This window comes from Pieris rapae, chromosome 3 (assembly GCF_905147795.1).
Source record: "Pieris rapae chromosome 3, ilPieRapa1.1, whole genome shotgun sequence".
Taxonomy (NCBI): Eukaryota; Metazoa; Arthropoda; class Insecta; order Lepidoptera; family Pieridae; genus Pieris; species Pieris rapae.
The window spans coordinates 2134982-2161272 of record NC_059511.1 but is presented as its reverse complement, the minus strand read 5'-3'; the positions used below and the strand labels follow the sequence as shown (position 1 = coordinate 2161272).

Sequence of the window (26291 nt, the reverse complement as noted above, 5' to 3'; positions counted from 1 at the left end):
AAGTACGAATATTATAAACGGTAGTTTTGATTTTTATTTAGACTAAACGGCTTGATAGATTTATAAAAAGGAAAAGTTATGATTGCGACTAAGATTTGGTAAAAAAAAACAGAAATACTCTTAAAAAAACATTTAATTTTAGTCAGAGGCATCTATTTCTGATGAACTATCAGATGTTTCGCCAGATACGTTACTACTTATATACTATACTATAACATATATACTACTTATAACAAAACAAACCAAAGTACATGTGCACCACCGCATGTCTTTATGGCTATGACTAAAAGGTTTACAATCTCTGAATACGGCGGTCACTGCATCTGTGTGAGCGCAACGGCAATATGTTTATGCGCGAGCGACAAAGACAAAAGATGAGGGGTCATTGTACGAAATTCTTCGTGCTCCGCGTCCGTACTATATTAGAGCGACGCGACCGGTCCTCGTGCCACGAGATTGTCTTCGACTGTACGGATTGGACGAAGATTGATGGTCTAGGCTAAAATCAATTCTAGTAACTCTAGTATAGAAGTATAACTGTAAGACAGTGATACTAGGTTCGATATTTTTTGTTTTTCAGTATTATTAGTTTAGAAATGTGTCCCCTTTAGCATAAACATTTTTTTCCTAATTGTGTACATTAACTATTTTCGTTATTATAAGGTTCATAACCGCGCTACCATCCACGGAGACTTGTAACAAGTTCTCGAGAAAGTCATTATTGAGGCCTTCGGCGCGGCCGGATCGTATTTTTTGTTCGTTTACATCTGTGTGCGTGCGAGAAGTGTATTGTATAAAAAACGTTTATTTTAAAATTGCGTTGATTGAGTTGTTACGACGAAGCTTGAATATTGAAGCACGGTTTCATTACGGTATCGCCTCATAAACACCGGGTTCGGTGGATATTTTTAATTCTCCATGAAATATGGCGGAAGATTTTATTTTGAAATAATTTCTATAATTTACAGAAGTTGGTTTTTATGTGGAATGCATTTTTAGCTATACAATAATGAAATGAATATCTACATTTATGTATATTATATAATTATAACCTAATCATTATTTAATATAATATAATAACTACTTAGTTGTTTATTTTCATATTTATACTTATACTCTTATAAAATAGTTAAATTTATAATGTCATTCAATAGGTAGATTGTCGACTTAAATATGAGGAGGTTTTACCCATATAAACCAATTTGTTAGAATAAATAGATATTGTTTAAATTAATAATAAAAGTTTCGGTCTTTTTCCGTTTAGATATAATTTACAAAAGCTACAGCGTACAAATTTTCTGGAACTTTATCGAAAGTAAGAAAGAACGAAAAAATATTATTATTATACACAATAACAGGATATAAGATATTAGTAAAATAAAGTGCGCCCCCACACTCATGATTTCGACGTAACACAATTTAAAATTAAACTATTTATACGCACTTTGAATATTTTCTGTGTCAGCAATCAGCATAGGACAGGTTGACAAGTTCTTCTTTGAGATAATTACTACTTAAATGAATGTAATGTGAGTTTTGAAATGTTAGTAATAATTTTGTTTTTGAAAAAATGGTGGAAAGTGAAAGGGCCTCTGAATGAGAAAAAGCGTTGGGCGAAGAAATTGTGTTTTTTGGGTTGCTTTTATATAGGTTATCATGTCATAACAAAAAATAGGAACATCTACCAAAAATAAAATAAATTCGTAAAATGCTAGGTAGCGGTAGTAATCAAATGTAAAAATTCATCTGTCTGTATAACATGTATACCTATGTCACCGTAAGATTGTAAACATCGTTATATTACAATCTATCTAGTAAGATTGTAAACTATCGATAGATTGTGAACCGTATCATTATGATTGCAATTTAACGCATCATTTTTCGGTATATTGTAATCTATCGATGGGAAGCGGTCAAATTGTGAACCGGCATAGGACGGTATGCACCTCGCCCTCTGATTGGTTCAACGGTATGTGCCCCCGCCACCCCGGCCACACATCATATTTGTTTGTTATTTCTATTTTTATAATTTGTGCTTAAAGACATAATAATTGTTGATTTTTTTGAAATTTTTAATTAGAATTTGTGTTTGTAGAATAAATATTTCGTTACAATTTGTTTCTAACATATGTCAGGATTTCTAATTTCCTATTAAATAATAAATTTATTTTATTTAAGTGACACGTCTATTTCATTTCTAAATGAAATGAGACCGATCAATCAGGAAGAACTTGCAGACGGTTCACTTCGGTAGATTACAATATAGCGAAAAATGATGCGTTAAATTGCAATCATAATGATACGGTTCACAATCTATCGATAGTTTACAATCTTACGATGACATATACATAGCTGAATTTATGATAAGTTAAACATTTTAACATTATTAATATTATGTACATACAATATATTGTATGAGTTTTGTGCAAAAAAATAGCTAGTGCAAAAAATCTTTCTATTATATATTACGTATAATATGTCACTCTGCTCGTCTTGCGGAAACAGAAGCGTCGTGAGATTCGAGATCACAGCAGTGCTGAATCACCATTCTTGTTATGTTGACGACAATACACTTCAACAGTAAACATATTGATTCTTCATTAAAACTAAGAATTAAAAAATTATATTTTTTCTGAAATCGTGATAGGTATTTGGCTTTTAACGCCCACCGTGCCGATTGGCTCCGAAACCACCGACTTTGCTCCAACATACGACTTGATGCAAATGTGCCCAACGATTACTATACCAATACTAGATGTGGATGTTCATATACCCTCTTTGTACTACCAAGTCTCTGTTGACCCGTCAATGAGTTCATCGGATCATTGCGTGGATATGTGGATTATCGGAACATTAATCTCCAAATAATTCAAAATAAGACACTTCGTCAAGAAGACACGAGTTTTCTGTTAAAAAAACACAAAACAGTCTAGGCAGAATACATAATACCATCCATATCAAAGCGACGTCCATCGTTCTACACTACTCGATAGGGTCCTTCAAGAAAAGAGCGTACCTATTTGAAAACGGCCGCCAACGCACTTGCGATCTTAAGTCTTAGCCTGAGTGTCCATGGACACTTAACATCCAATAAGTTTCAGCCCGTTTGCCTCCTGTTACATAAAAAAACTGTGTTTATAATGGTGTAATTGAAATAGAAAGATATATTTTCCTGAGGATAAAAAGGATTATAGTATAATATATATAGAGTATATCAAAATTGTCCCAATTGATTCTCATGAGTGTGAACGACTCATGCCTACAAAGGCAATTTTGAAGAATTTGTAATATTCTTGCTTTTCAGATTAGTTTGAAACAATTATTTATTGAAGTGAAACTTCTTTATCGGCGTTTTGAAAAAAAAATACCGTCACATTTTTCGGTTGCGCCGAACGCGTCATAGTTTTTGGTTACGCCGTACGCGTCACATTATTCCGTTACGCGTATCTTTTTCATGCCCCTACCACGGTTGATTCGAAGAGATTAGAAGCCATTAATAACATTAATATTTAATAACGATAACAATGTAGTATAAATATGTAGTAATAATTATATTACATTATTATTTATTATTAATATTTAATGAAATTCTGTAAAAACCTAATCTAATGGTTGAAAGATTACTTATTTAATAAATCGTATATATAGTGCAATTCCAGTAGTGTTTTTTCTTAATTACTAATCTGTATAATGTTATTGCATTTTACTTAATTGTGACGATAATTGTAAATCGTGTAATTTTTTAATTTTATTTCAAAAAGAAAGCACTTTTCTATATTGTGATAGTTATCACATACTGTACTTTGTAAGTAAATGAGAATAACTAAGATATCTTTACGTTAGCAATGATAGCAATAATTATATTACAATAAATGAAATTCTGCAATAATCTTTGTGGTAATAAGGTAAAATTTAATAATTGTATTGTTTGTATTCCGGTCCATGATAATAAAAGCCTATTGTTAAACGTTATCTAATTTTATGTAACCAATTTCTGTAAAGTTGAATCTACTATAAGTATCTTTTTTCGAAAAAAAGGTCGTTAAGAAGTTTCACTTCTTACGTGTGTACACTAGTACACCCACACTTTTTTTTCAAATACAGTACAGAACATATTTCTATTTAGATACATTAAAAATAATATATAGGATTTATGTAAATTTCATAAAAATATAACACTTCACCTGGATCAAATGCCTGTAAAATTTAAAGTTATGAAGTCGAGTTACGAGTTATATATATATATACAGTTTAAACTTCATATAACGCCACTGTGCACTATAAGGCGTTATGGACAGTTTCCTTTTAATAGGAAAAAACAGAATTAGAGAAAGAAATAGTTTATTTTAGACTAGTGTTAGTAGTTATGTACATAAAAAAATAAAATCTGTCTATTTTGTCCCATGTCTTTTGCTGAACCAGTTATTTGTTATCAGTCAGTTATCAGTTATCTTGCGATATTGAGGCATCTTGATGATAAACGATGTATTTTTCCAATAGTTTAGCTGCTAACAAAGCTTATTTCTTTATGCTTTCTTTATGCTGCTTTAAGCTAAGGCTCTTCTTCATCTCCTTGTAATGTTATCCTCGGTGTTCACTGAATCCAAACTTTCTGACGTTTTCAGATAGATAAACTACGACTCCTTCTTATTAGTTATGGTCAACAACAGTCTACACGTGCAAACAACTCTAATTTGTAAAAAAGAACGATTTCTTAGAAAGGTCGACAGTCGAGTTTATTGCGGGCTAGGATAATAAAGGGACAAAAAAACGTGCACAGCTACTCAGCTTTTACTTTTTTTAGCAACCATATAATTTAGCAAATAGAAGTTTATATAAATTATATTTAAAATTTTGAAAAAAATGCCATTATAATATATTTTGATGTCACTGGCAACCCTAAAACTTAACCCAAAATATTTGACATTCAATACATTTCGGCCAAAGAACTTGTATCCAGATAATGTAAACTTAAAAAACTGCGTCATAATTTCGAAATTGAACATAATCAGGTTGTGAAAAAGGCGGGAAGCTGTTGAAGTGGAAAGGCGCGCTTTTTAAAAAAATTTCTATAAAATTTAACTTTTATAATTAATTCAGTCATAGTTTTGTAAATATTAGTTTAAATAAGTGTCTAGTGATATATTAACCTCACGAAATGCCGAAAAAGAAGCGGAAGAGGGATGGTATCGTCCATTCAGGTTCAAGCCAGCAGCCGCTGGAATCCACGGACTCTGATTCAGCGGAATCCATGGCTTCGACGAGCTCAAATTTAAAGTACAAATGTGAAAAGGAACCCAAAGAAAAATATGCCATATATAGAGTTAAAGGGTATACGCGTAAGTATGCGGAGGACTCTAAACAGACTGGCCTGATTGTTTTTCTTAATAAATCAGACGAGAATACTGCATTCAGTGATAGAGATCGCTTAGCTCTTTCGAAGGGAATAAGAGAACACGGGGTATCAGGTGTAACGCACTTACGTACTATTAACAAGTATAAGGTCGGCGTGACATTTGATTTGCCCAACAACGCAAATATGTTTTTACAAAACAAGAAACTGCTCGATCAATTATCTTTCAAAGCATCAATACCTGCTAAGGACACGGAGGTCACTGGAGTTCTTACCTCTGTTCCAATAGATATGTCCAATAAACAAATATTCTCCTTAATTGGAAGCTCAAAGAATGTCATACAAGTCAGGCGCTTCATGCGACGTGTTAGAAGTGATAATGGTAGTTTTTCGTTCATACCTACACAGGCAGTTGCAGTCACATTTGCTTCAACCAACTTACCAGAGTATGTTTATTTAGACTCTTGGCGGCATAAAGTAAATATATATATTCCACCAGTAAAACAATGTCTGAAATGTATGCGTTTTGGACATATTGCGAAATTTTGTCGTAATTCGGAAGTATGTTCAATATGTTCTGAGAATCACAATTTTAAATCTTGTAAGGTTGCTCCCAAGGATGCGAAATGCGCAAACTGTGAGGGTAATCATATCGCTATTTCTGGTAAGTGCTTGAAGAAAAGGGAAAAGGTAGAGGAAAATAAAATAAAGGCTAAGAGTGCCACATATTTAGATTTATTTAATACTAATGCCTTCCCAGCTCTAACAGCACGTAATTTAGATACACAAGTAAATAATTTGATGAAATCTGATAGGTTTGTTAATAGTTTAGTTGAGACAATCATTCTAATAGTCAATAATAAGGAGACACCTATTAATTTTACATCTATAAAAGAAACATTAAAAACTTCATTTAACAATAAATTTTCCTTAACCGCCTAATGGATCTCTCTGAATTGAAGATAGTGCAATGGAATGCTCAAAGTTTAAATAGTAATAAGCATATATTTATGGATTTTCTTTATACTCAAAATATACACATAGCAATTATAAGTGAAACATGGTTTAAACCTCAACAAAATTTTAAAATAAAACATTATAATATTGAAAGAAATGATACTGGTAACAAACATAACGGAGTTGCAATAATTATTCACAATAGTATTGCTTACAATAAAGTCAATACTTACTTTGACAACTCATTACAAAATATCTGTGTAAAAATAAAAGTTAATAACAAAGAAATTAGTATAGTAAGTTTTTATAGTCCTTTAAAATGTAATCCAGAATTCAAAAAACGCAACTTCGATTTATTAATCAAATCTATCCCTGAACCTTTTATATTTGCCGGAGACTTTAATGCTCATCATACCTCTTGGGGTTGTGGCTCAGACTCAATACGTGGTCGTGACGTTTTGGATGTTATTGATGATAATAATTTAGTTCTGCTTAATAATGGTCAAGCAACAACAGTTGGATCTTTAACTTGGCGACCTAATGCTCTGGATTTAACTCTGGCTTCTTCATCCTTAGCAATTAATTGTGAATGGGGTGTACATGATAGCTCTCTTGGCACTAGTTATCACATTCCTGTAATCATAAGAGTAAATATTAGTAATAAATGTAATATTGAGGAATATAAATATTGTTGTAATGCTGCACATTGTCCTATTTATCCAAACTATAGATTGGTGGACTGGCAAAGGTACAGAAGTTCTGTTGATGAATCATTGCTTGATTTTAAAGTAGATAATTTAAGTCTTCTTGATTCATATCTTCAGTTTTGTACAATTTTGCGCTCAGCCGCAGCAAATTCTATACCAAATTCTAATCAATCTAGTGTCAGTATTGGTATTGTTAGCCGCTCATGTCATAAAGTTATTGGTAAAAAGTATTCGCTTCCTTGGTGGAATCAAAAATGCACAGAAGCTGTATTAAATTTTAAAAATGCATATCTCAATTTTAAAGCTAATCCATCGGAAGAAAATTACCTGCAATTTAAAAGACTACGTGCATGTAAAAAGCTTATTTTAAAAACAGAAAGACAAAAAAGTTGGATTTCTCTTTGTGAAACATTTAACAGATGTACACCATTATCTGTCATATGGAAATTTATGCGCAAGTATAATAGATCATATCATATTAATGCTGAGAGTGATGATAGCTGGGTCTTAGATTTTCTTAAGAAATATACACCTGACTTTGTATCAGATGACATAAAAACTTACAATAACAACACCAATCCTAGCAATCATTTTCTTTTAAACTCTTTTTCTATACAAGAGTTGCTGTCAGCCTTAACTTCCAGAAGAGATACTGCCTATGGTCTTGATGGCATGCCTTATATACTTTTCAAAAAACTTAGTACTACTAGTTTAGAAATATTTTTACACCTATTGAATTTACTATGGGCAAATGATATTATACCCCATAACTGGAAGATAGATTGTCTTGTGCCTGTCTTAAAACCTGATAAGCCTAAAATGTATCCTGATTCTTATCGTCCTATAGCTCTTACTTCTTGTGTTGGGAAATTATTTGAACAATTGATAAAACAACGTTTAGAATTCTATATAGAAAAATATAGTATTTTACCATCAAATCAGTTTGGTTTTCGTAGGAATCGTTCTGCTAGGGAAAGTGTTTGCCAATTACAATTTGATATTCATAATTCCTTGTCCAAAAATGAAAATTTAGTTGCTGTATTTTTTGATATTGCTGGTGCTTTTAATAGTGTAAATATAGATGTTTTGTGTAATGAGTTGTCACTGATAGGTATTCCTGGAAAAATTATAAACTGGGTTAAAAAATTTCTCAATAGCAGGGAAGTATTTATTAAGTTTAACAAACATCTTTATGGCCCTAGATTGTCATCAAAAGGAGTTTGTCAAGGTGGTATTTTATCACCTTTGATGTTCATATTGTATATTCGTCGTTTAAATTTAATTTTAGGGTCTCAGGTAAAAAACCTACAGTTTGCAGATGATTTAGTAGTTTATGCATCTGGGAAGAATGTTTCTCAGGTTGTTGAATTAGTCAATGTTGCCTTAGCGAATTTGTATAAATATTTCTGTGATCTTGATTTATGTGTTAATCCTCTTAAATCTAAAGTTGTTATATTTGGTAAACAGAATTATAGTATTCATGCTGTGATGTATAACAATTGCATGTTAGCTATAACACCTGAGGTGAAATTTTTGGGAGTGATTTTTTCATATAATTTGACCTGGAATATTTATATAAAACATATAATTGGTAGGGCTAATAAAGCCTACAATATATTAAAATCCTTAAGTGGTACACATTGGGGTGCAGACCCTAAAATTTTGTTATTGTTGTATAAATCTTTAGTTCGTAGTCACTTTGAATATGGTTTTTACTGTTTTGCTGCAGATTCTAAACTTGTAAATAGTTTAAATATTTTACAAAATAAGTGTTTGCGTGTAATAACTGGGGCATTCAGAAGTACACCTGTAAATGCATTACAGATTGAATGTAATGTTCCACCACTAGCTATTCGATTCAATTACTTGAAAGAAAGGTTTCTTTTGAAACTATACAGTATATCTAGTAATAGTCTTTTAAAAAATTTTTTGCACTCAACTACTCACATAGGGTTAAAACCTTTCTATATGTCGCAAGATCTTCCAAATTTTATAGATTTTATTCAAAATATTAATATTTATCAATCTAAACACATTTTACCTTGCTATGAAGGAACTTTTGATGGCAAGTTTCCAGCAATGGACATAATTATAAAACAGAAAAAAGATTTACCCTCAAATAAGGAAGTTTACACCATGTTATCAAAGTGGTCAGATCATAAAATGGTGTATACAGATGGTTCCAAGAGTGATTCAGCTGTGTCTTTTGCTTTTTATGAGCCTTCTTCAAATATAGCTATTGCTAGGAGAATTTCTAATACTACTAGTATTTTTACAGCTGAAGCTGTTGCTATTTTAAATGCTATGAAATATATTAAAAATTATTATTCAGAACATAAATATTGGATCATAGTAAGTGATAGTATGAGTGTTTTAAAAAACTTGTCTAATAATACATTAAATGCTAATACTAATTATATAATTTATCAGATAAAAGAACTATGGGTTGAATTGTCACTGTTAAACATAGTTGTTCGTTTTGTTTGGGTACCATCGCATATTGGTGTAGTAGGTAATGAAAAAGCAGATTTACTTGCCAAAAAAATTGTTGAAATGGAAAACTTAATACCCTGCTCTGATACTGATGTATCTGTGCCCCACACAGATGCAGTAAGTCTTTTAAAAAAGCGTATGTGTGAAGCATGGGGTAAATATTCATATCACTGCACAGAAAGCAAGGGTGCTTGGTATAACAGTTTGGATGTTCAAATTAACTCTGTACCTTGGTTTTGTAAAAAAGGTGACTTCATAAATAAAAAGTTTTATTCAATTATTTGTCGTATGCGCTTTGGTCATTGTCGATTAAATTACCATCTCCATCGTCTCAAAATGGTTAGATCGCCATGCTGTGATCATTGTCAAACATCAAGTGTTCAATCTCTACATCATCTCTTCTTCGAGTGTTCGTCCTTCAATATACAGCGCCTTGTGTTGTCGGGTGAACTTTTAAAAATTTATGAGAAGCCTGAAAAGGTCCCGCTGAACATACAGGAGCTACTTATGAATGCCTCAACTTATTTATATTTGTACAGATACATTTTAGAGACTGTTAAGGACATATAATTATTTTATTTTATTCTTACATTAATATTTAATACTTGTAATAATTAGTCGTAATTTAAAAATATATAAGGTTATTATTCAGATCCTTATATATATATGATGGTGATATTAGGTAATTTATGTCAAATGGGAAAGGACTATACTATATTATTTGCACGGATATGACAAAACAACTGATAATACATTTGACACAACTTGATAATGATTTCGATTTGACATAACTTAAAAGTTAAAACATGGATATGAAAAGAAATTGAAATTTACGAAAGACTTATATGAACCTAATATATAATTATTGTAAAATTTATACGAAAGACTAGGCGGTATGGTCGAAAGACTATAGCCTGCGCCATGTGCGAAATAAATTAAAAAAAAAAAAAAAAAAAAAAAATTGAACATAATCAAAATTCTAAAAAACAAAAACAATACATAACCAATAAGTGTAATGGTAAAAATGAAATGTAATTTGCTTGAGAATCGAAAATATCATTTAGTGGTTGGTAATATCTGTAAAGAAGTTGCATTAGTGCTAATTAATTGTTACTGTAACCTTTAAGATTGATATATTTATTGTATGATTAAATTGTAAGAAAAAATATTTTTGGGTTAAATTTTGAGTTAAAGTTTTGTTATAAAATATGGCTATGAACCCCACTAAGTTTTTCATTAAAGATCTTATAAATAAGCCTACACCTTTAGAGGTATGGGTTCAAGGAACAATTGAACAAGCGGTTGGGAATGATATTATAATATTGATAATTTCTGACTCTTCTGGACGTGCTAAAATTGTGAAATGTGAAACTGCTGATGGTGTTATTGATAGAAGTTTATTAAAAAAAGGTAATCTACAAAAATATTATGACTACTTAATCTGTAGAGTAGTGCCCTTGCCCGTAAGATTTGTGTTTATAGGCTAGAAATATAGTATTGGTTTCTTTTTTCTTATATATAATAATGATTTATTAATGACTAATTCAGTCTTGTTTTTGTTTTTATCATTGAAAATTATTGTACATAATAATCATCCATTTAAAATTATATTTCCTAATTATACAGCTATTTATTATTAAAACAATTCAGCTTAACATATTATTTCCTAAAAGTCTGACACTTTATAGGTGTTTACTGTTGCATAATTGGTATAGCTGTTAAAACTAAAGGACTACCAGAAATCGAAGCAACAAAATTTGTTGACCTGAGTTCTCAGCCACATATGAAAGCAGCTTGGTATGATGAAGTAAGAGAAGCAGAACTTCTTATACATGGAAAAATAAAACCCAATATTTAAAAAGCATAAAATTTTATTCCCTCACCTTAAATTGGAATGATTGTAAACATAACATTATAAAATAACATTTCCTTATAAATAACATATTTCCTTTGTATAAAATTAAACTCATTTACAATTTAGCACCAGACTTAAGTAGGGGTCCGAGTTTTTGAGCAAGCATAATATTGCCAGAAATCTTAATTTTTCCCTTCAAATAAGCAACTTGTGGGCTTAATGTTCCTGCAGCGATTTCAATCATGTCTTCGTCAGATACTGTCAATGCTGTATCTGCTTTACAACTTTTGGGTTCACCCTGGTATACACCAATGGCAGATTTTAAATCCAAAGCTGAAAAATTAATTATGAGACTTTAAAAGACAATCTAAACTATTTATAAAAAATATTTATTTTAGACATGGAAATAGGGTTTTACTTTTAAAAGCATCAATTTGCAGCAAGCAAAAGAAACAATAATGTAGCATAGCATTATACTTAAATATTACATGAGAACCTCTAAGTAAAAACCTACTTGACATATATCCATTTAACATATGATAAGTGTTCTTAAGGAATATCAACTTTTATTATATGCATAGCCTGCTTTAATACTCACTCCATTGTTTAACCGTTTTGCCATTACTTGTAATATTGTACAAGAATACAGCACCAACACTTTTGGCTTTATCTGGATTTTCCTTGATCCCTTGCTGGATTTTGGCAAACAATGAGTCACTCTTTAAGTCTACAGATGATGTTGATTGCTGCACTGGAGCTGGGCTTGCCCCATCTTTGACAACAGTCTTCAAGTCCACATACGCACCTGTATAAGAGGGATAATAAAATATTATATACTATTAGGCAAGTAATGGCCAAATGTTATAAAGTGTTTTCATTTAATTAACTATAAAATTAGACCATAAGAAACAATGATTTTTTAATCAGTTAGTTAATATTAACCTATACAATTGTTTTGAGAACTTTTACTTCGCAGCTATAGTTTGCTTTTTACACCTTACATCCATTTTAAGTAATCCATGCTAAGATGTTTTCCTATTTTTTAAATTTATAGTTAAGCCCCTGGTCACATTCACATTCTATAACTTACCAGCAATAACTATGTTTCCAGTCTCCTTAACCTTAGTCTGGAAGTGTACGCGTGTACCTTCCAACCACATCTCGGTGACCAAAGTTTGTCCTGGAAGTACTGGCTTTGCAAACCGAGCCTTTATGGCCTTCACGTTCTTGGATTCACTGCCTGCGTATCTAAGGATTTTTTTTAATTAATTTTTATAATTTTGTTACAGTACTTTTTTAAATTAATTTAAATTTGTTTTTTCTAGTACTGACTGTTAGAGTAATTAAAACTAATAGCTAAATTAATAAATAAAATAGAATATCAAGAAGCATTGTTACATATGGTAAAGAACTTACTTGGCAATAACATGTCTGACTGAGAAGCCGAGAGAGGCCAATCCATGCAAGATGGGTTTGGGGTGACCACTTGCTGAAGCCACATTGGGGTCAATATGAAGTGGGTTCAAGTCTCCGGATAACCTTAAATAAATAAAAATCTACGGCATTAGAATATATAAACGAAATATATGTGGTATGACTGGATTTTTAGAGAATTACTAAAATCATCTTGAATATGCAAAGTTCCGTATCCTCTTATTGGACATGGGGCACAAACATTCCTGCATCTGTTTTGCTGATCAGCCTGCTGTGTTTAACATGGTTCATTGCTCTTTGATTCTTAGGCCCATACTCTAATTCATATCTTAAGTCACAATCTCTTCCTGAGCGCTGTCAAACTTCATACAGAAAAAAGGTTTGACATCTCTGGAAACTGGATATGTTTGTTTGACTTTAAATAATACGTACTTAAGATTTATTTATTTTATTTATTTATCCTTTATTGCCTTATACAAAAACACACATAACAAAAATAAAAAAATAAACAGTTACAAAAGATATAAGGCAAAGGGCGGCCTTATCGCTTACAAGCGATTTCTTCCAGGCAAGATTAAGATTGCAATTTAGACCAAATATTATCTGCCTGATAGAGACACCAACGCTTAACCACTGACACTGGTCACAGTACTAATATTATATATAATCTTTCATGTCATATTACCTATATAACGCAGCTTGATCCTCAGCAGTGCGCTGTTCCACTACAGCATCAGGTGACCTCTTCGGAGGTGGGAGTACTCCCACCGCCTTATCACTGCTTCGTGGTCCGTTGAACCCACCCTGACCGACAACAAAAATGTGCTGTTGGGTGCGGATTACCAGCTCCTTGTCTTGGTACACTTCACCTGATAAATAATTTATATTAAAATATTAGCTTAAAACTTACGACAGCGATTCTAAGGCCTTAATGTTGTTTCTGAATCTGAGGGTTCTCCACTTTAACAAACAAAAATAACACTAAAAAAATCAATATATTTTATAAAAACAACAACAGAATTATAACAGGTACAGATATCAGCTAACATCTTGAACAATTAATGTCCTGCGCCTACGCAGTAGCGAAATTTAGGTGTCAGCCCAAACCCAATAACCTCAAACCATTTTTGACCTTCTGACATAGAGATTTTAATCCAAATATTGAATTAAGATTATAAAATTGTGCCAATAACTAATCGATGGATTTTAATAGCATTTTGCCGATACAAGCTATCCATGGTAGGTCGGATAGGTGTATGTGGACAGACCTTTGTAAAATGACAGTTTAACTGTGCCAATATTCTATCTTAAGATTTTAACTGACACCAGTTTTTAAAATAATTAAAAAGTTATTTGATATGTTTTAAACATAGACATGTATATTTTATTATAATTTCTACGGTTTTATTTACTTTATTTGGTTTATATTTATTAGCAAATATGTGTGTAAAGAGCGAAGAGATTGAATTCTATTCGTTGCCAAAAATGAATTGGCTTCGTTTCGATTGGTTTGGTTATTGGGATGCAGATAGAAGATCGATCGAGTGTCAGGATCTGCGATCGTGGATTAATTATTGGGTTCGGGCGTAAATCAGTTGACGTTTGTGTCCCGCGCTGCGATACGACTTTCCCCCACTCCCCTGTATAATACTCTAGATTTTAGAAGTTTGCCGGTATCTGTATAGTCTTGTATAATTTTTAAAATCTGAAAAGAAAATTTATTTGAATGTATTTTGACTTGATGTGAAAATTCTTACTGTTAACAAGGGCGATGGCACTGGAGCCCTTGTCCAAAACGTCGACCACATAGTTCCTGGTGGTGAAGTTTCCCTCTGTCCCCGGGAAATCACCAAAAAACTCCACGTATTGCTCGCCATGTAGTATCTACGCGAGACAATTTTGTTTAAGCAATTTACTTAAGAAATAAAAAAAAACTTCAAAAAACATCCTTTTAATAACGGGTTTGAAAACTACTTTTTATAAACACTATTTTTTTATATGTATAAAATCGTTTCATTGCAAACAAAACAATTTACGTAAATCAATAAAAAATATAAGAATAAAATAACACGTCTTTGTTATCATATTTATATTGTCCATGATTACGCTTTTTATCACATTAGATAATTATAAACTGTAATTATTATCACATTGTCTTTAATACTATTTAATTTTAATATTTATATATCTGTATATTGTACCTTTGTATAAATATATATTTTTAGGAGATACTTTATTCAAGAAATTAACGAAAACGGTAAAAACTCTCTGCCAAGAACAGTTAAACAGTTAAGAACAATTGAATTCGAAGAAATAAAAAAAAAAGAATCGCTTCATAGCATTGTTATAGGTTGTCATGTGTAAGTTGGCGTGTGGCAGAAAAAGGTACTAATTTTGACAGTTGTGTTGACAGTTCTAACAGCTTGGTAGCCTCACGTGTGTCGGTGCTAATAATTTGTGTTTTAAAGTGTAAAAATCATTACGAAACATGCCAAAAGTAGTGCGGAGTGCAGCTAGAGAAATTATTCTAGCTGTAAAACGTTTTTGTGAAGAGGAGAAACGTAACAATGGGCCGATTATTCCATTTCAACAAGTGAATGCTCGAACAGCGGCTTTGACAGGTAAAGTATTGCCAGTTAAAAGTGATATTTATATCCCCAAATTTAGGGAAAAATAATAATTGCTTTTGAAAGTAAATGTGATTGATGGATAACTTAAAATATTTTTTGTTTTATTTAAGGTGTTTCTGAAAGAACCGTGAACCGTATAGTTTCAGAGGGAAAAATCATGGAAAGTAATTTTACAGCGAGAACTGAAGTCCCTAATCAAGCAGCTCAAGGACCTTCCACATCCACAGCTTGTGATGACAATTCCACACCAGAGAACAATCAATCAAAACAATCTTTCATACTTGGAAACCATGAAAAAAGCAGAATTGTATGAAATTATAAAAACAATCAATCAGGAGAATGTCTACTTAATTGATGAAATATTAAAGAAACATGGTCATAAGGCTGTAAGACTTCCGCCTTATCATTGTGACTTTAATGCAATAGAATTCATTTGGAGTTCGTTCAAAAGAATATTTGCAGACACAAATGTTACTGGCCTCTCTGAAAACATGGAACAGAGAATCCATAGTGCATTTTCCAAAATAACTGCTGAAGAATGGCAGAAACACTGTAATCACGTTATAAATGTTGAAAATAATTATCGTATGACAGACAACCGCCTTGAAACAGTAATGGAACCATTTTTAATTGATTTGAATAGCAGCGACTCAGATTCTTCTGACACAGATGACTCTGAAGAATTAATGGAAGGAATAATGCCTCTAACAGACCATAATTACTATAAAAAATAATTTTTTGTTATTGAGTTTTTTATTTACCTTTAATGTAATATCTAAGAATATCCATCAATCCAAACTAAACAAAAAAAGTGGCAACACAGAGGGTTGTAGGAGGCGCCGCCACTGGAACGCCAACTTATACTTGACAGTCTATATTATCATTAATATTATTCAGTCATTGATTAAGGCGCTGTAGGAAGGCTAGTGCCGAGTTTTCAATCTTTTATTTATTTAATTCTTATGCATAATACTGAATTGATCACATTGTGATAAATATATGATAAAATTGAGAACTAATACTAATTAGTGACTAAGTCGAAATCCCAATTTTATTAAATTTTCTCGATAGAAAAAAATTGCAAAGTGACCTCTAAGATTGTACAATAAACCGATAGTATTCAATAAATACTTCGAATTAGATCATAAAACTTTTCATAATTATTGAACTCAACATTCTGTAGGTAGTGACTGTTTTATTTTTTTTAATTATTCATTATTTACACTTTTAAACAAGATTATCTGATATAGCAGGCGTTAAAACCATTCTTACTTGGACCGCCGCGCCTCCCGGCTCCCAAATCAGTCTGGCTTCAGCCTTCGTACGAGAAACCTGTGTCGCTTTGCGCTCCGTGATAGAAACTGATCCGTGACTAATAAATTTACTAAGTATAATTTTAACGGTTGTAGTAAGCAACTTACTTTTGAAGAATTGTAACAAATGTAAATTTATATTGATTTCGTGCTTAGTATTAATAATTCTTAATGTTACTATCCTTGCAAATTGCTAATGCGCAGGAACCTTGTCACATTAAGAGCCACGTGACGTCACCCAGAATAGAAAAGTACAGCTTGCAAAAAAGAAATGCAATTGTAAATTTAATAGGTGAAGTGTGATAGAAACTGATCCGTGACTAATTACTAAGTATAATTTTGTGACTTCGCAAAAATGGGAAATAAATGCAACAAGAAAAGGAAGAGCCTAAGTTGTAGAAAAAAAGCTGCTCAACATATGCTTAACGTAATAAAGTAAGTACCACTTATATATCTACCTAAACGTATTTATGTGTTTTATTTTAAAATAAATTTGTCACAATTTCTGTATAATATTTTTGTATGCCTCACTCATTTACCTACTTATAAGTCCCTCTTCCACCCAAAGAGGCCTGTTGTGTACTATCTAGCTATACGAGTAATATCTCTTGTTATTTATGTTTTTCTGATGTACGATATACATAGTTATATTCTATACTACTACTACCTACCTATCTACAAACTTACCATAGTAATATAGACCCATTTCATAGACCTGCCCCTATAACGCCGTCTAAAAGTGGGTGCAGCAATTCACCTCTTCCTACGCCGTACGTGATGATAGGCGTGAGTGCTTTATGTGTAACTAGCTCACTCAAGGAACTCAGGAAAGAAATTACTCACTACACTTATCTGGTTCACATGCCATACACATACGATAGGTACCTACATAAATACCAAATATTTATAATTCCAGAAGACGTAGATTAGACGCTGATGAAGATAGTAATGCTAATAAAGAGAACATACCGCTGCCGACGCTGCTGCAGCCCCCACCGCGGCCACCGCAGCCGCCCTCACTCCCGCCGCCGGCAAAACCGTAAGCTCGAGTAGCATTGCATAATATGTATAATATTCAAAAATTTCTCACTTGTCCGGTGATATTTAATTGAAACCAACTTTTTTTTTTAGAGGAACATCCGAAGACGTGCCAAATGTTATTGAATCTCTACAAAGTAACTATGTAACAATGCAGGAAGAAACAACAGATGACTTGCCGTATATTTCAGAGGCTGAATCGCAAAAAGATACAAACTTACCAATGCAGGGTCGGAGAATTGTAGATATGGTGCACTTTATACAGCAGCTTAAAAAAATATCCAGCCATGGTTCTTTGTTTAACTGTAATTTTAATGAAATGTCACTAATCGGGGAAACCAGAAATGGTTTGATATCTAAATATAAGTTTAGATGTAACATGTGTCAAAAAGACTTTCTTATCACATCCGAAGATCCTGTTAGCGAAGAAAATATCGACGTAAATTTGGCGGCGGTTACAGGAATTACATCTGCGGGTATTGGCTATTCACAGTTTCAAGAAATAACAGCGTGTATGAATGTACCCATTTTTTCAGAAAAAACTTATTGTAAATTTCAAGATGTCATTTATGAAAAATGGGAAACAACAGCTGTCGAAGCTATGGAAGCGGCTGCTATGCGTGAACGTGATGCTGCGACAGCTGAAGGAAGATTGACCAAAGACGGTGTTCCTATGATAGATGTATATGCCGATGGGTGTTGGTCTTCGCGGTCTTACGGCAATAATTATAAAGCATTGTCCGGTGCCGCAGCCATCGTGGGTCGCAGATTTGGTGAAGTATTGTTTATAGGTATTAAAAATAAATACTGCCTCGTGTGTGCTCGTGCCGAAAAAAAACAAATAACGATACCAGAACACGCGTGCTATAAAAATTATACAGAGTCATCTAGCAGTATGGAGGCTGAAATAATTTGCCAAGGATTCGAAACATCAATAGCGATGTATAATATCGTCTATAGCAGGATTATTGCAGACGGTGACTCTGCTACTTACTCAAAAATCCTTGCACGTAATCCTTACCCCTTTTTTACAGTACAAAAGAAAGAATGCAGAAATCATCTATTGCGCAATATGTGTAACAAACTGAGAGCTGTAACCAAAGAAACAAAATATCCTTTAGCACACAGGAAAACTTTATCAGAAGTCAAGATCATGAGTATGCGTAAAGTTGTGATCGCATCAATACAAAAATATAAATCGGAAAAAGAAAAACCAGAAACGTTATCAAGTTTTAGAAATGCAGTGCTAAACTCCATATACCATGCGTTTGGTAACCATGATAAATGCGAGGACTATTACTGTTCGAAAGACAAAACGACACAAAGTAGCATGGAAATAGAAAACACCATCTTCTGGTTTAGAATTAAGATGATTATTCAGACAATTATTTCAAAATCCAGAAGTCTGCTTGAAGATGTAGACACCAATGTGGTAGAGCGCTTCAATAGCGTAATCGCAAAAATTGTCGGAGGAAAAAGAATTAATTTCTCCCTTCGTCGAGGGTATCGTGCGCGTTGTTCTGCTGCAGTCGTTTCGTTTAATAATCCTTATCCACGACATTCTCTTCAAAAGAAAATTTTAGGGCAGAGTCCTAAAAGCATATTAAAAAAAATCGAAGAACGACGAATACAGAAAAGAAAATTAAACAAAGGAAAACCTCACAAAAAGAACCGAACATTAAAGAAATGCCATACAGTTCAACATGATTATGGTGATCAGAGCACTACTCCTGATATGGGACCAGACGAGCTAATTAAAGCCAAAGGGTCATTCCTTGAAAATTTAAGGGAATTAACTGCGGACAAAGAAAAAATTCAAAAAAGTACTATACATCAGAGAGATAGCAATGACTGGCTTGAACTACGAAAAAATATGCTAACAGCATCAAATTTTGGAATTGTGGTGAAAAGAAGAGAAAATAGTAGCAAAGCCAAGTTAGTCGAAAATATTTTATATAAAACCAATTTAAGTCATGTAGCGGCAATCGCACATGGCGTAGAAAATGAAGAACTAGCCTTGCAGCAACTCGCTAGTCAAGAAAAAGTCATGATTGAGCCCTGCGGATTATTTGTGGACCACGAGTACCCTTTTGTTGGCGCTTCACCAGATGGCCTGATAGGCCAAGATACTACAGTAGAAGTTAAATGTCCTAAAATGGCTTATAAAAACAGTCTGGAAAAAGTTATAAGGGAAAACAAAATACAGATATGGAGATATGACAAAAAAGAAGACATAATAAAATTGAACAAAAACTGTAACTGGTTTTATCAAGTTCAAGGGCAACTCCATGTTACACGTAAAAAGAAATGCTTGTTTGCTGTGTGGAGTGGTGAAAACAAGCCACTCAAAACAGAAATAATAAATAAAGATGACGTTTTCTGGGAGACGAAAATGAAAGTAAAAATATTAACATTTTATATGGACTGGCTATTACCTGAAATAGTTGACCCTCGTCGAGCTCGTGGAATGCCACTTAGAGAAAATGAAGAGTTATTAGTCAGAACTGATAATGTGAATCAACTCAGAGATAACGAAGCATCAACTATTGATGATTGTTCATCACAAAATGAGGAGAGTGAAGAAACTGGACGATGTCAAATTATCGGTTGTAGTAGGCAACTTACTTTTGAAGAATTGTAACAAATTTAAATTTATATTGATTTCGTGCTCAGTATTCATAATTCTTAATGTTAATATGTGATTTTATCATAAACCTGCGACATATATCTATATTATATATGTATATATGATACATAGAAATTAAATTATTTTAAGTTTACGTGTCGTATTATTTCTTTGTTTCCAATTATCTGATATTGATTGTACAGAGGTGTCTAGATAAATATGACACTGGTAGTCAAATTTAACTCTTACGATGCAAAAAATAAAATAACGGTACAAAGTTAAACTCCTCTCAAGTTTGAAATTGTCACTTTCAGACCTACTGATAGAAACAGTGAAGTGGCATTATTATTTTGACTTCTTAACTTTTTTGAATATTTAGTCGAAAGTTTTATTAGATAGGTACATCTCTAACTTAATTAATAAAATATAAAAATCATTCTCCGTAGTAAAAAAGTCACGTGACCAACAAAGTTTCTATGGAAAATGTTTTTTTTTCGCGAATTTTGACATTCTGATTTCATTTCCGGGCTTAGATATAACATGCTGCACTCGTAGGTTTCGGCTTAGTATACCCTTTTTGCAACACCCTGCATATTATGTAATCCTTGTATAAAGTTTATAAGCAAGAGTTATTTTACATACTTACCTTCATTTTACATTAATAAAATAATACCTAATAAAATATTCAGCTCTCGGAAATCCCGGCAATATCGGATAACTGACCGGAATAAGGCCGCGCGGACGGCGCGTCGGTGCAGAATCAGGCTGTTAGCACGCGGGGAAAGGCGCGGGCTCCCCGCAGTGGGAAGCCTGCCCCCGCGCCATTTCCCTACTTCACCTCCTTTAATTCTACAATTTCCCTTACCACAGCGCCTTAACATATATAAATATGTAAAATGTATTCACATAATTACAACAGCTATTTTTTACTACTTCAACATATTTTTAATTCATATTTAAAATTACCTCTCAAAGCGTACAACAAAAACTTTAGGGGTTTTTGATCGACATTTAAAGTATATAGACGGGAATATTTTGTAGCAGTTGGCATTACTGCTACCTAGATACCACGCCCCAAATCATCAATAGTAAGAAAATCATAGAAAAATCAAAGGGGGCACGGGTGCCCCTTATAGTGATTAGTTACATTTTTATATAAAAAGCAGACAAATACTACCAGTTAAAAAAACTTACATTAGTAAAGTCGGCATATTTCCCTTTAGGCATGGCATTGCCCACGACTGGTGATTCCATGCACATCCCAGGAAGGATGAAGAATGTGGGTAGAGCTGTGAACTGCTCATGACTCTCGTAGAGGAACTTCAGGTCTGACGGGTTCACCACTGATGCCCCAACTGAAGAAAAACAATTACTATAATTTTAATCGTGGAGAAACCAACACGATTTTTATAGAAAAAACACCTTTTTAACGGATTGAAGTTATGTATTATTGTCAACTAATAATTATTTACAATAATACATTACTTCAATCTGTTAAAAAAGTGTTTTTCTTTAAATGTGTAAAAGTTATGTTATACGATTTTTATATTCTAAAATTATTAAGTGACTTAGCATAGTATCAAAAGATGGGACATTTTATCAAGTTTAATACAGACCTCCTAAAGCATAGCATACAAGGTCCTTTGAATTGTAGCTGTATGTCGACCAATATGAAGGATGTACACTGTCCATTTTACTACGATCTTCAAAGTCCTAGAACAAATATATATATCGTTTGATCATGTCTCTTTTTAATTCAGCGTAAACGCAATTTGACAGAAAGAGACAGAACAAGTGATTTATAAATATTTTAACCAAATTGCAAAAAAGATATTGGAAAAATTTTGTATACTTGGTTAAATATTTGTATTTTTTATCTCGAATTTTTTCCTTTAAATGTTTATGCACGCTTATCACTTATGCATATGCATTTATTGTTTTTTGTACGTCGTAAGTGTACCTATGTGTTTCTTGCATGTGTCTTTTTAAAATATTTAGTAAATAAAAATATCAGGCGTAGGAGAATAAAAGAAAAAAATTACATTGAAATAAGTTTCACAATTTTATTCAAAGTATGTGTTATACTTTATATTCCCTTGCCGCAAATGTCTGGCTACATGTAAACCTCAAAAATTATGTAGTGTGCTTGATCTGACTTTTGGTGAACATTTCATTGTCATTTTATCTAATTTACTATAGCAAAAAAAGCATAAATAAATTTTATAGAAAAAAAATATCCGAAATCAACGAGAACTTAACAGTGAAAGCTTCTTACAGTATAAGAAAACTAATGTACGGTTGAATTTAAAAAAAGACAAAAATAAAAATTTAATAAATTGATAATCATAAGAGTATTATTACCTGTAAGTTTTGCACGAGATCCAGAGTGACTTCTGCAATTTTGTCGATTCTCCTAGCCCCATTCATATTTACAACTTCAGCCCATTTCTCCCTCACAGATTCAATTGTTACTGGATCAGCTGGATTTTTCCTAAAAACAGATAAAATATTCCCATGCTCAAACATTTACTTTTTTATATTAAAATAAAACCTGAATTACTACATGTAGTAGCAACAATATTTTTTCAATTATTTAGTATCCGCTCTTAGAAAGAACGGAAAACAAATACAAATCATAAATTAAAAAAAATGTAAACGGAATTTAAAAACTATATAGATAATGCAATATTATTGTCTCACCGTAAAGGAACACCCTGTGATCTCACAAGGTGTGCTTTGTGTGCAAAGCCTAGAGTTGAGTCAATTATTACACCATTGTCTTCAAAAGATTCGTGCACCATGTATGCCTGGAAAAGAAGTAAAAAAACTATGGATTTTTTTTTCAATAAAAGAAACAATGTTACCATGGCAACAACTATCATTGGTTAATAATCATTAACAATCTATGTCTTATACAAAAACTAGCAGACTCGGCCAAGCGTTGCTGTGGCTAAGATTTTTGTTATATTACACAGTAGTTAACTATTCAAACTATGAGAACTCATGTGAAAGGTAGATAGCTTATGCAAAACGTTGGTACTTTTAAAACAGCGCCATCTGTTAGAATTGCCATAAATAATAAACAAATATTTGAGAATCATCAGAGCATCAAATTTATAGAAAATAAAAGGTAGAAAATCCTTACCACAACTGGAGCAATGAGTTCTGGCTTCATAGCTTGGAACATGTCTGGTGGTAAAATGTCTTCGGTAAGGCGTGAGGCTGCTGTCGGTACAATTGTGTTCACTTTGATGTTGTATTTTGCACCTTCGATCGCTAATGTACTTGCTAAGCCTACCAAGCCCATTTTTGCCGCGCTATGAAAAATAGCTACTATTACAAAACTTATACTCTGGCAAATGATTGGTATAAGCAAGATTAAAATTCAGTGTTTACTAAAAACCTTAATAAGTTATACATAATGGTGAAATGGAATCATACTAATTTATTTGTATACTCTGTACTATAATCTAAGCTAAATTTAACAAAATAAATTGCTTTAGTTGGTTTAGCTTGTCTTCAATATAATGATACACTCTACATGTTATTGTGTTGCATATATACTTTTTTAAGTTGCTAAAATTAGTCACAACTGCGCAAGTGTGATTCTTTTGTGACTTTATTATCCTAGCCCACAATAAACTCGACTGTCGACATCACACATGTGCATATAAACTTTTTAATAAATTTGTTCTTTTGTTATTATATTGGGATTGCTTTCTAATCCCTCAGAAAAAAGGAAGGAAGCTCCCTCACTAATGCAAGTTATGAATAAGTATATAAACTGCACTGATTACATACATAACTACAAACACTAGTCAGAAATTAACTTTTTCTAATTCAGACTTCTGTTCTCTCCATTTAATGATAACTCTCTATAAAGCCATAAAATGTAGTCCCTTTAGTGTTGTTATATAGAGTTTACACTGTATGTATATGTGATTAAGATTATGCCACTACTAATAGGCCGTATGTGTATAAAATAAAATTTGATGGCTGATTTACCTGTAATTGGACTGCCCAAAATTGCCCATAAGCCCAGCATTGCTTGATGTCATGACAACACGGCCAAACTTTTGTTTCTTAAAAGCATCCCATGCTGCTTGTGTTGTTTTGTATGCTCCTTTCAAATGCACAGCATGAACTAAGTCCCAGTCCTGACGAATAAATCAAATACCAGGTTGAAAAATGGAGTCTAAAACCTATATAATTTTAGAATGCTTGTTTAGATTTTCATGTTTACAATAAATATTTATTTATTTTAGGTATCACTGGAAGGAAACTTACTAGATTTTATAATAATAACATAATTTACTACAAGAATTTGAATGTATGTGCAATTCTTGTGAGTTTACATGGTCTAACATATATTAATTTTTATGTTTCCTTGCAAGAATATAAATGTCATAGAGTTCCATTTCAGCAAAGAAAATTAAGGCAAACCAAGTTTTTCTATACAATTTAACATTATATCATTTAAATAGTAGTTTACACAAAAATATTTTACATTACCTTAAGGTATTCAAAATTAAACAATAAAATGTCCTTAGATAAAATAAAAGAAAACAAAAATAATACAATTTACATTATCTAAAAATTAAATTTATAATCTGATAAGGCATACAAGTTATCTGAATTTATTGAGGCAAAATTACTGCATAATTGCTTGAAGCAAGCGAATTACATCATATTCTTATCATAAGCAAAAGTATATTGAACTCCCTACATACACTCAATAAATATTTTATTCAATGTTTTTCAGGCCTTTCATACAAATCATTCCTCCAACAAATTATTCATTCCTTTATATACAAAAAAATAACTTTACATAATGGCCTTTATTACCTGTTCTGACATTTTCTGGAAACTTCTATCACGGAGAATTCCAGCATTATTAATAAGAATGTCAATACGTCCATAGTTATCTAGTGCTGTTTTAATGATTTTTTCACCCTCCACTACAGAATTGTAATCAGCTACTGCCTCTCCACCTACATAAGGCAATAGTAGCTTAAAATCAAAAACAGAACTTGGATGAAAGCAAACTTAACATTTTTCAGTAACTAGTCATTTTATCTATAATTACGTTTTATAAATCTATTTCTCCATTAAAAATATAAAAAAGTATTAAATTTTGTAACATATAGCTGCAATTTATTGACGTAAGCCAAGGAAAATGAGTTCCTGTTGGAAATTACAATAATACTCTACAAATTTCCTGTAAGGATAAATATTCAATGTATTGTTTGCAACAAGGTTTTAAGTACCTTAATGCTTATTTTAATAAGATCTCAACAAAAATGCAAATCATTGTTCATAACATAGCTTGTTATATACATACATAATATACTACAGTTCAACAAAGACAGTTATAATATAATAAATAATGATTAGTATAATTATGAATACAATGAATCTGACCTTTGGCTTTTATTTCCCTTACGACTTCATCTGCAAAATTTGACTTGCCAATTCCGTCTCTGGCACTGCCTAGATCATTGACTACAACTTTAGCCCCTCTTGAACCCAAGAGTAGGGCGTAGGCTTTCCCAAGCCCACCACCAGCTCCGGTAACTACGGCAACTCGACCGTCAAAACGTAACTGCTCCATTCTCAATACTACAGCAAACTGAGCATTAAACAGTGCAAGCGCAAAGGAATATATGATAATATATGACAGTACTTACGAGTCACAAATTTCGTTCGGTCAAAGTCCCTTGATAAAATAAGTGTTAGGTATTTTAAAGTTGATAATATTTTGATATTAGACAATCGTCATTTTTTATCTAATGTCTATGTGACTGTGACAGTTTAGTTTATTAAAACTTAGTTTTCACTGTGGTGGTTTGTCAAACGCCAAGATAGTAAATATATAATATCAAGTT

General features: G+C 32.3%; 2 protein-coding genes and 2 long non-coding RNA genes across 6 annotated transcripts; 2 read left to right on the top strand and 2 right to left on the bottom strand.

Annotated features, from left to right (window-relative positions):
* Positions 1-6066: 6066 nt before the first annotated feature.
* On the bottom strand, positions 6067-10094 carry LOC123690681. Of its 3 annotated transcripts, XR_006751285.1 has the most exons (4): positions 9740-10094; positions 9131-9319; positions 7949-8134; positions 6067-6943 (listed from the first exon to the last, which is right to left on the bottom strand). It is a non-coding gene; the product is annotated as an uncharacterized LOC123690681 (long non-coding RNA). The 3 variants fall into 3 exon arrangements; XR_006751283.1 differs by having other exon boundaries at positions 7949-9319; XR_006751284.1 differs by lacking the exon at positions 9131-9319.
* A 387-nt stretch (positions 10095-10481) lies between these two features.
* LOC110991448 lies at positions 10482-11368 on the top strand. The gene is made up of 2 exons (XM_022256810.2): positions 10482-10920; positions 11199-11368. Exons 1-2 carry the CDS (start codon positions 10719-10721, stop codon positions 11366-11368), a joined length of 372 nt encoding a protein of 123 aa, XP_022112502.2. The 5' UTR covers positions 10482-10718.
* LOC110991438 (peroxisomal multifunctional enzyme type 2) lies at positions 11364-26209 on the bottom strand. Its single transcript, XM_022256798.2, has 15 exons — positions 26094-26209; positions 25828-26025; positions 25252-25397; positions 24412-24563; positions 23552-23723; positions 23107-23213; positions 22768-22897; positions 22023-22119; positions 21601-21761; positions 14557-14683; positions 13485-13668; positions 12782-12904; positions 12456-12613; positions 11964-12170; positions 11364-11698 (listed from the first exon to the last, which is right to left on the bottom strand). Exons 2-15 carry the CDS (start codon positions 26015-26017, stop codon positions 11481-11483), a joined length of 2172 nt encoding a protein of 723 aa, XP_022112490.2. The 5' UTR covers positions 26018-26025; positions 26094-26209; the 3' UTR covers positions 11364-11480.
* LOC123690680 lies at positions 16335-18042 on the top strand. The gene is made up of 3 exons (XR_006751282.1): positions 16335-17177; positions 17659-17781; positions 17874-18042. It is a non-coding gene; the product is annotated as an uncharacterized LOC123690680 (long non-coding RNA).
* Positions 26210-26291: the final 82 nt, after the last annotated feature.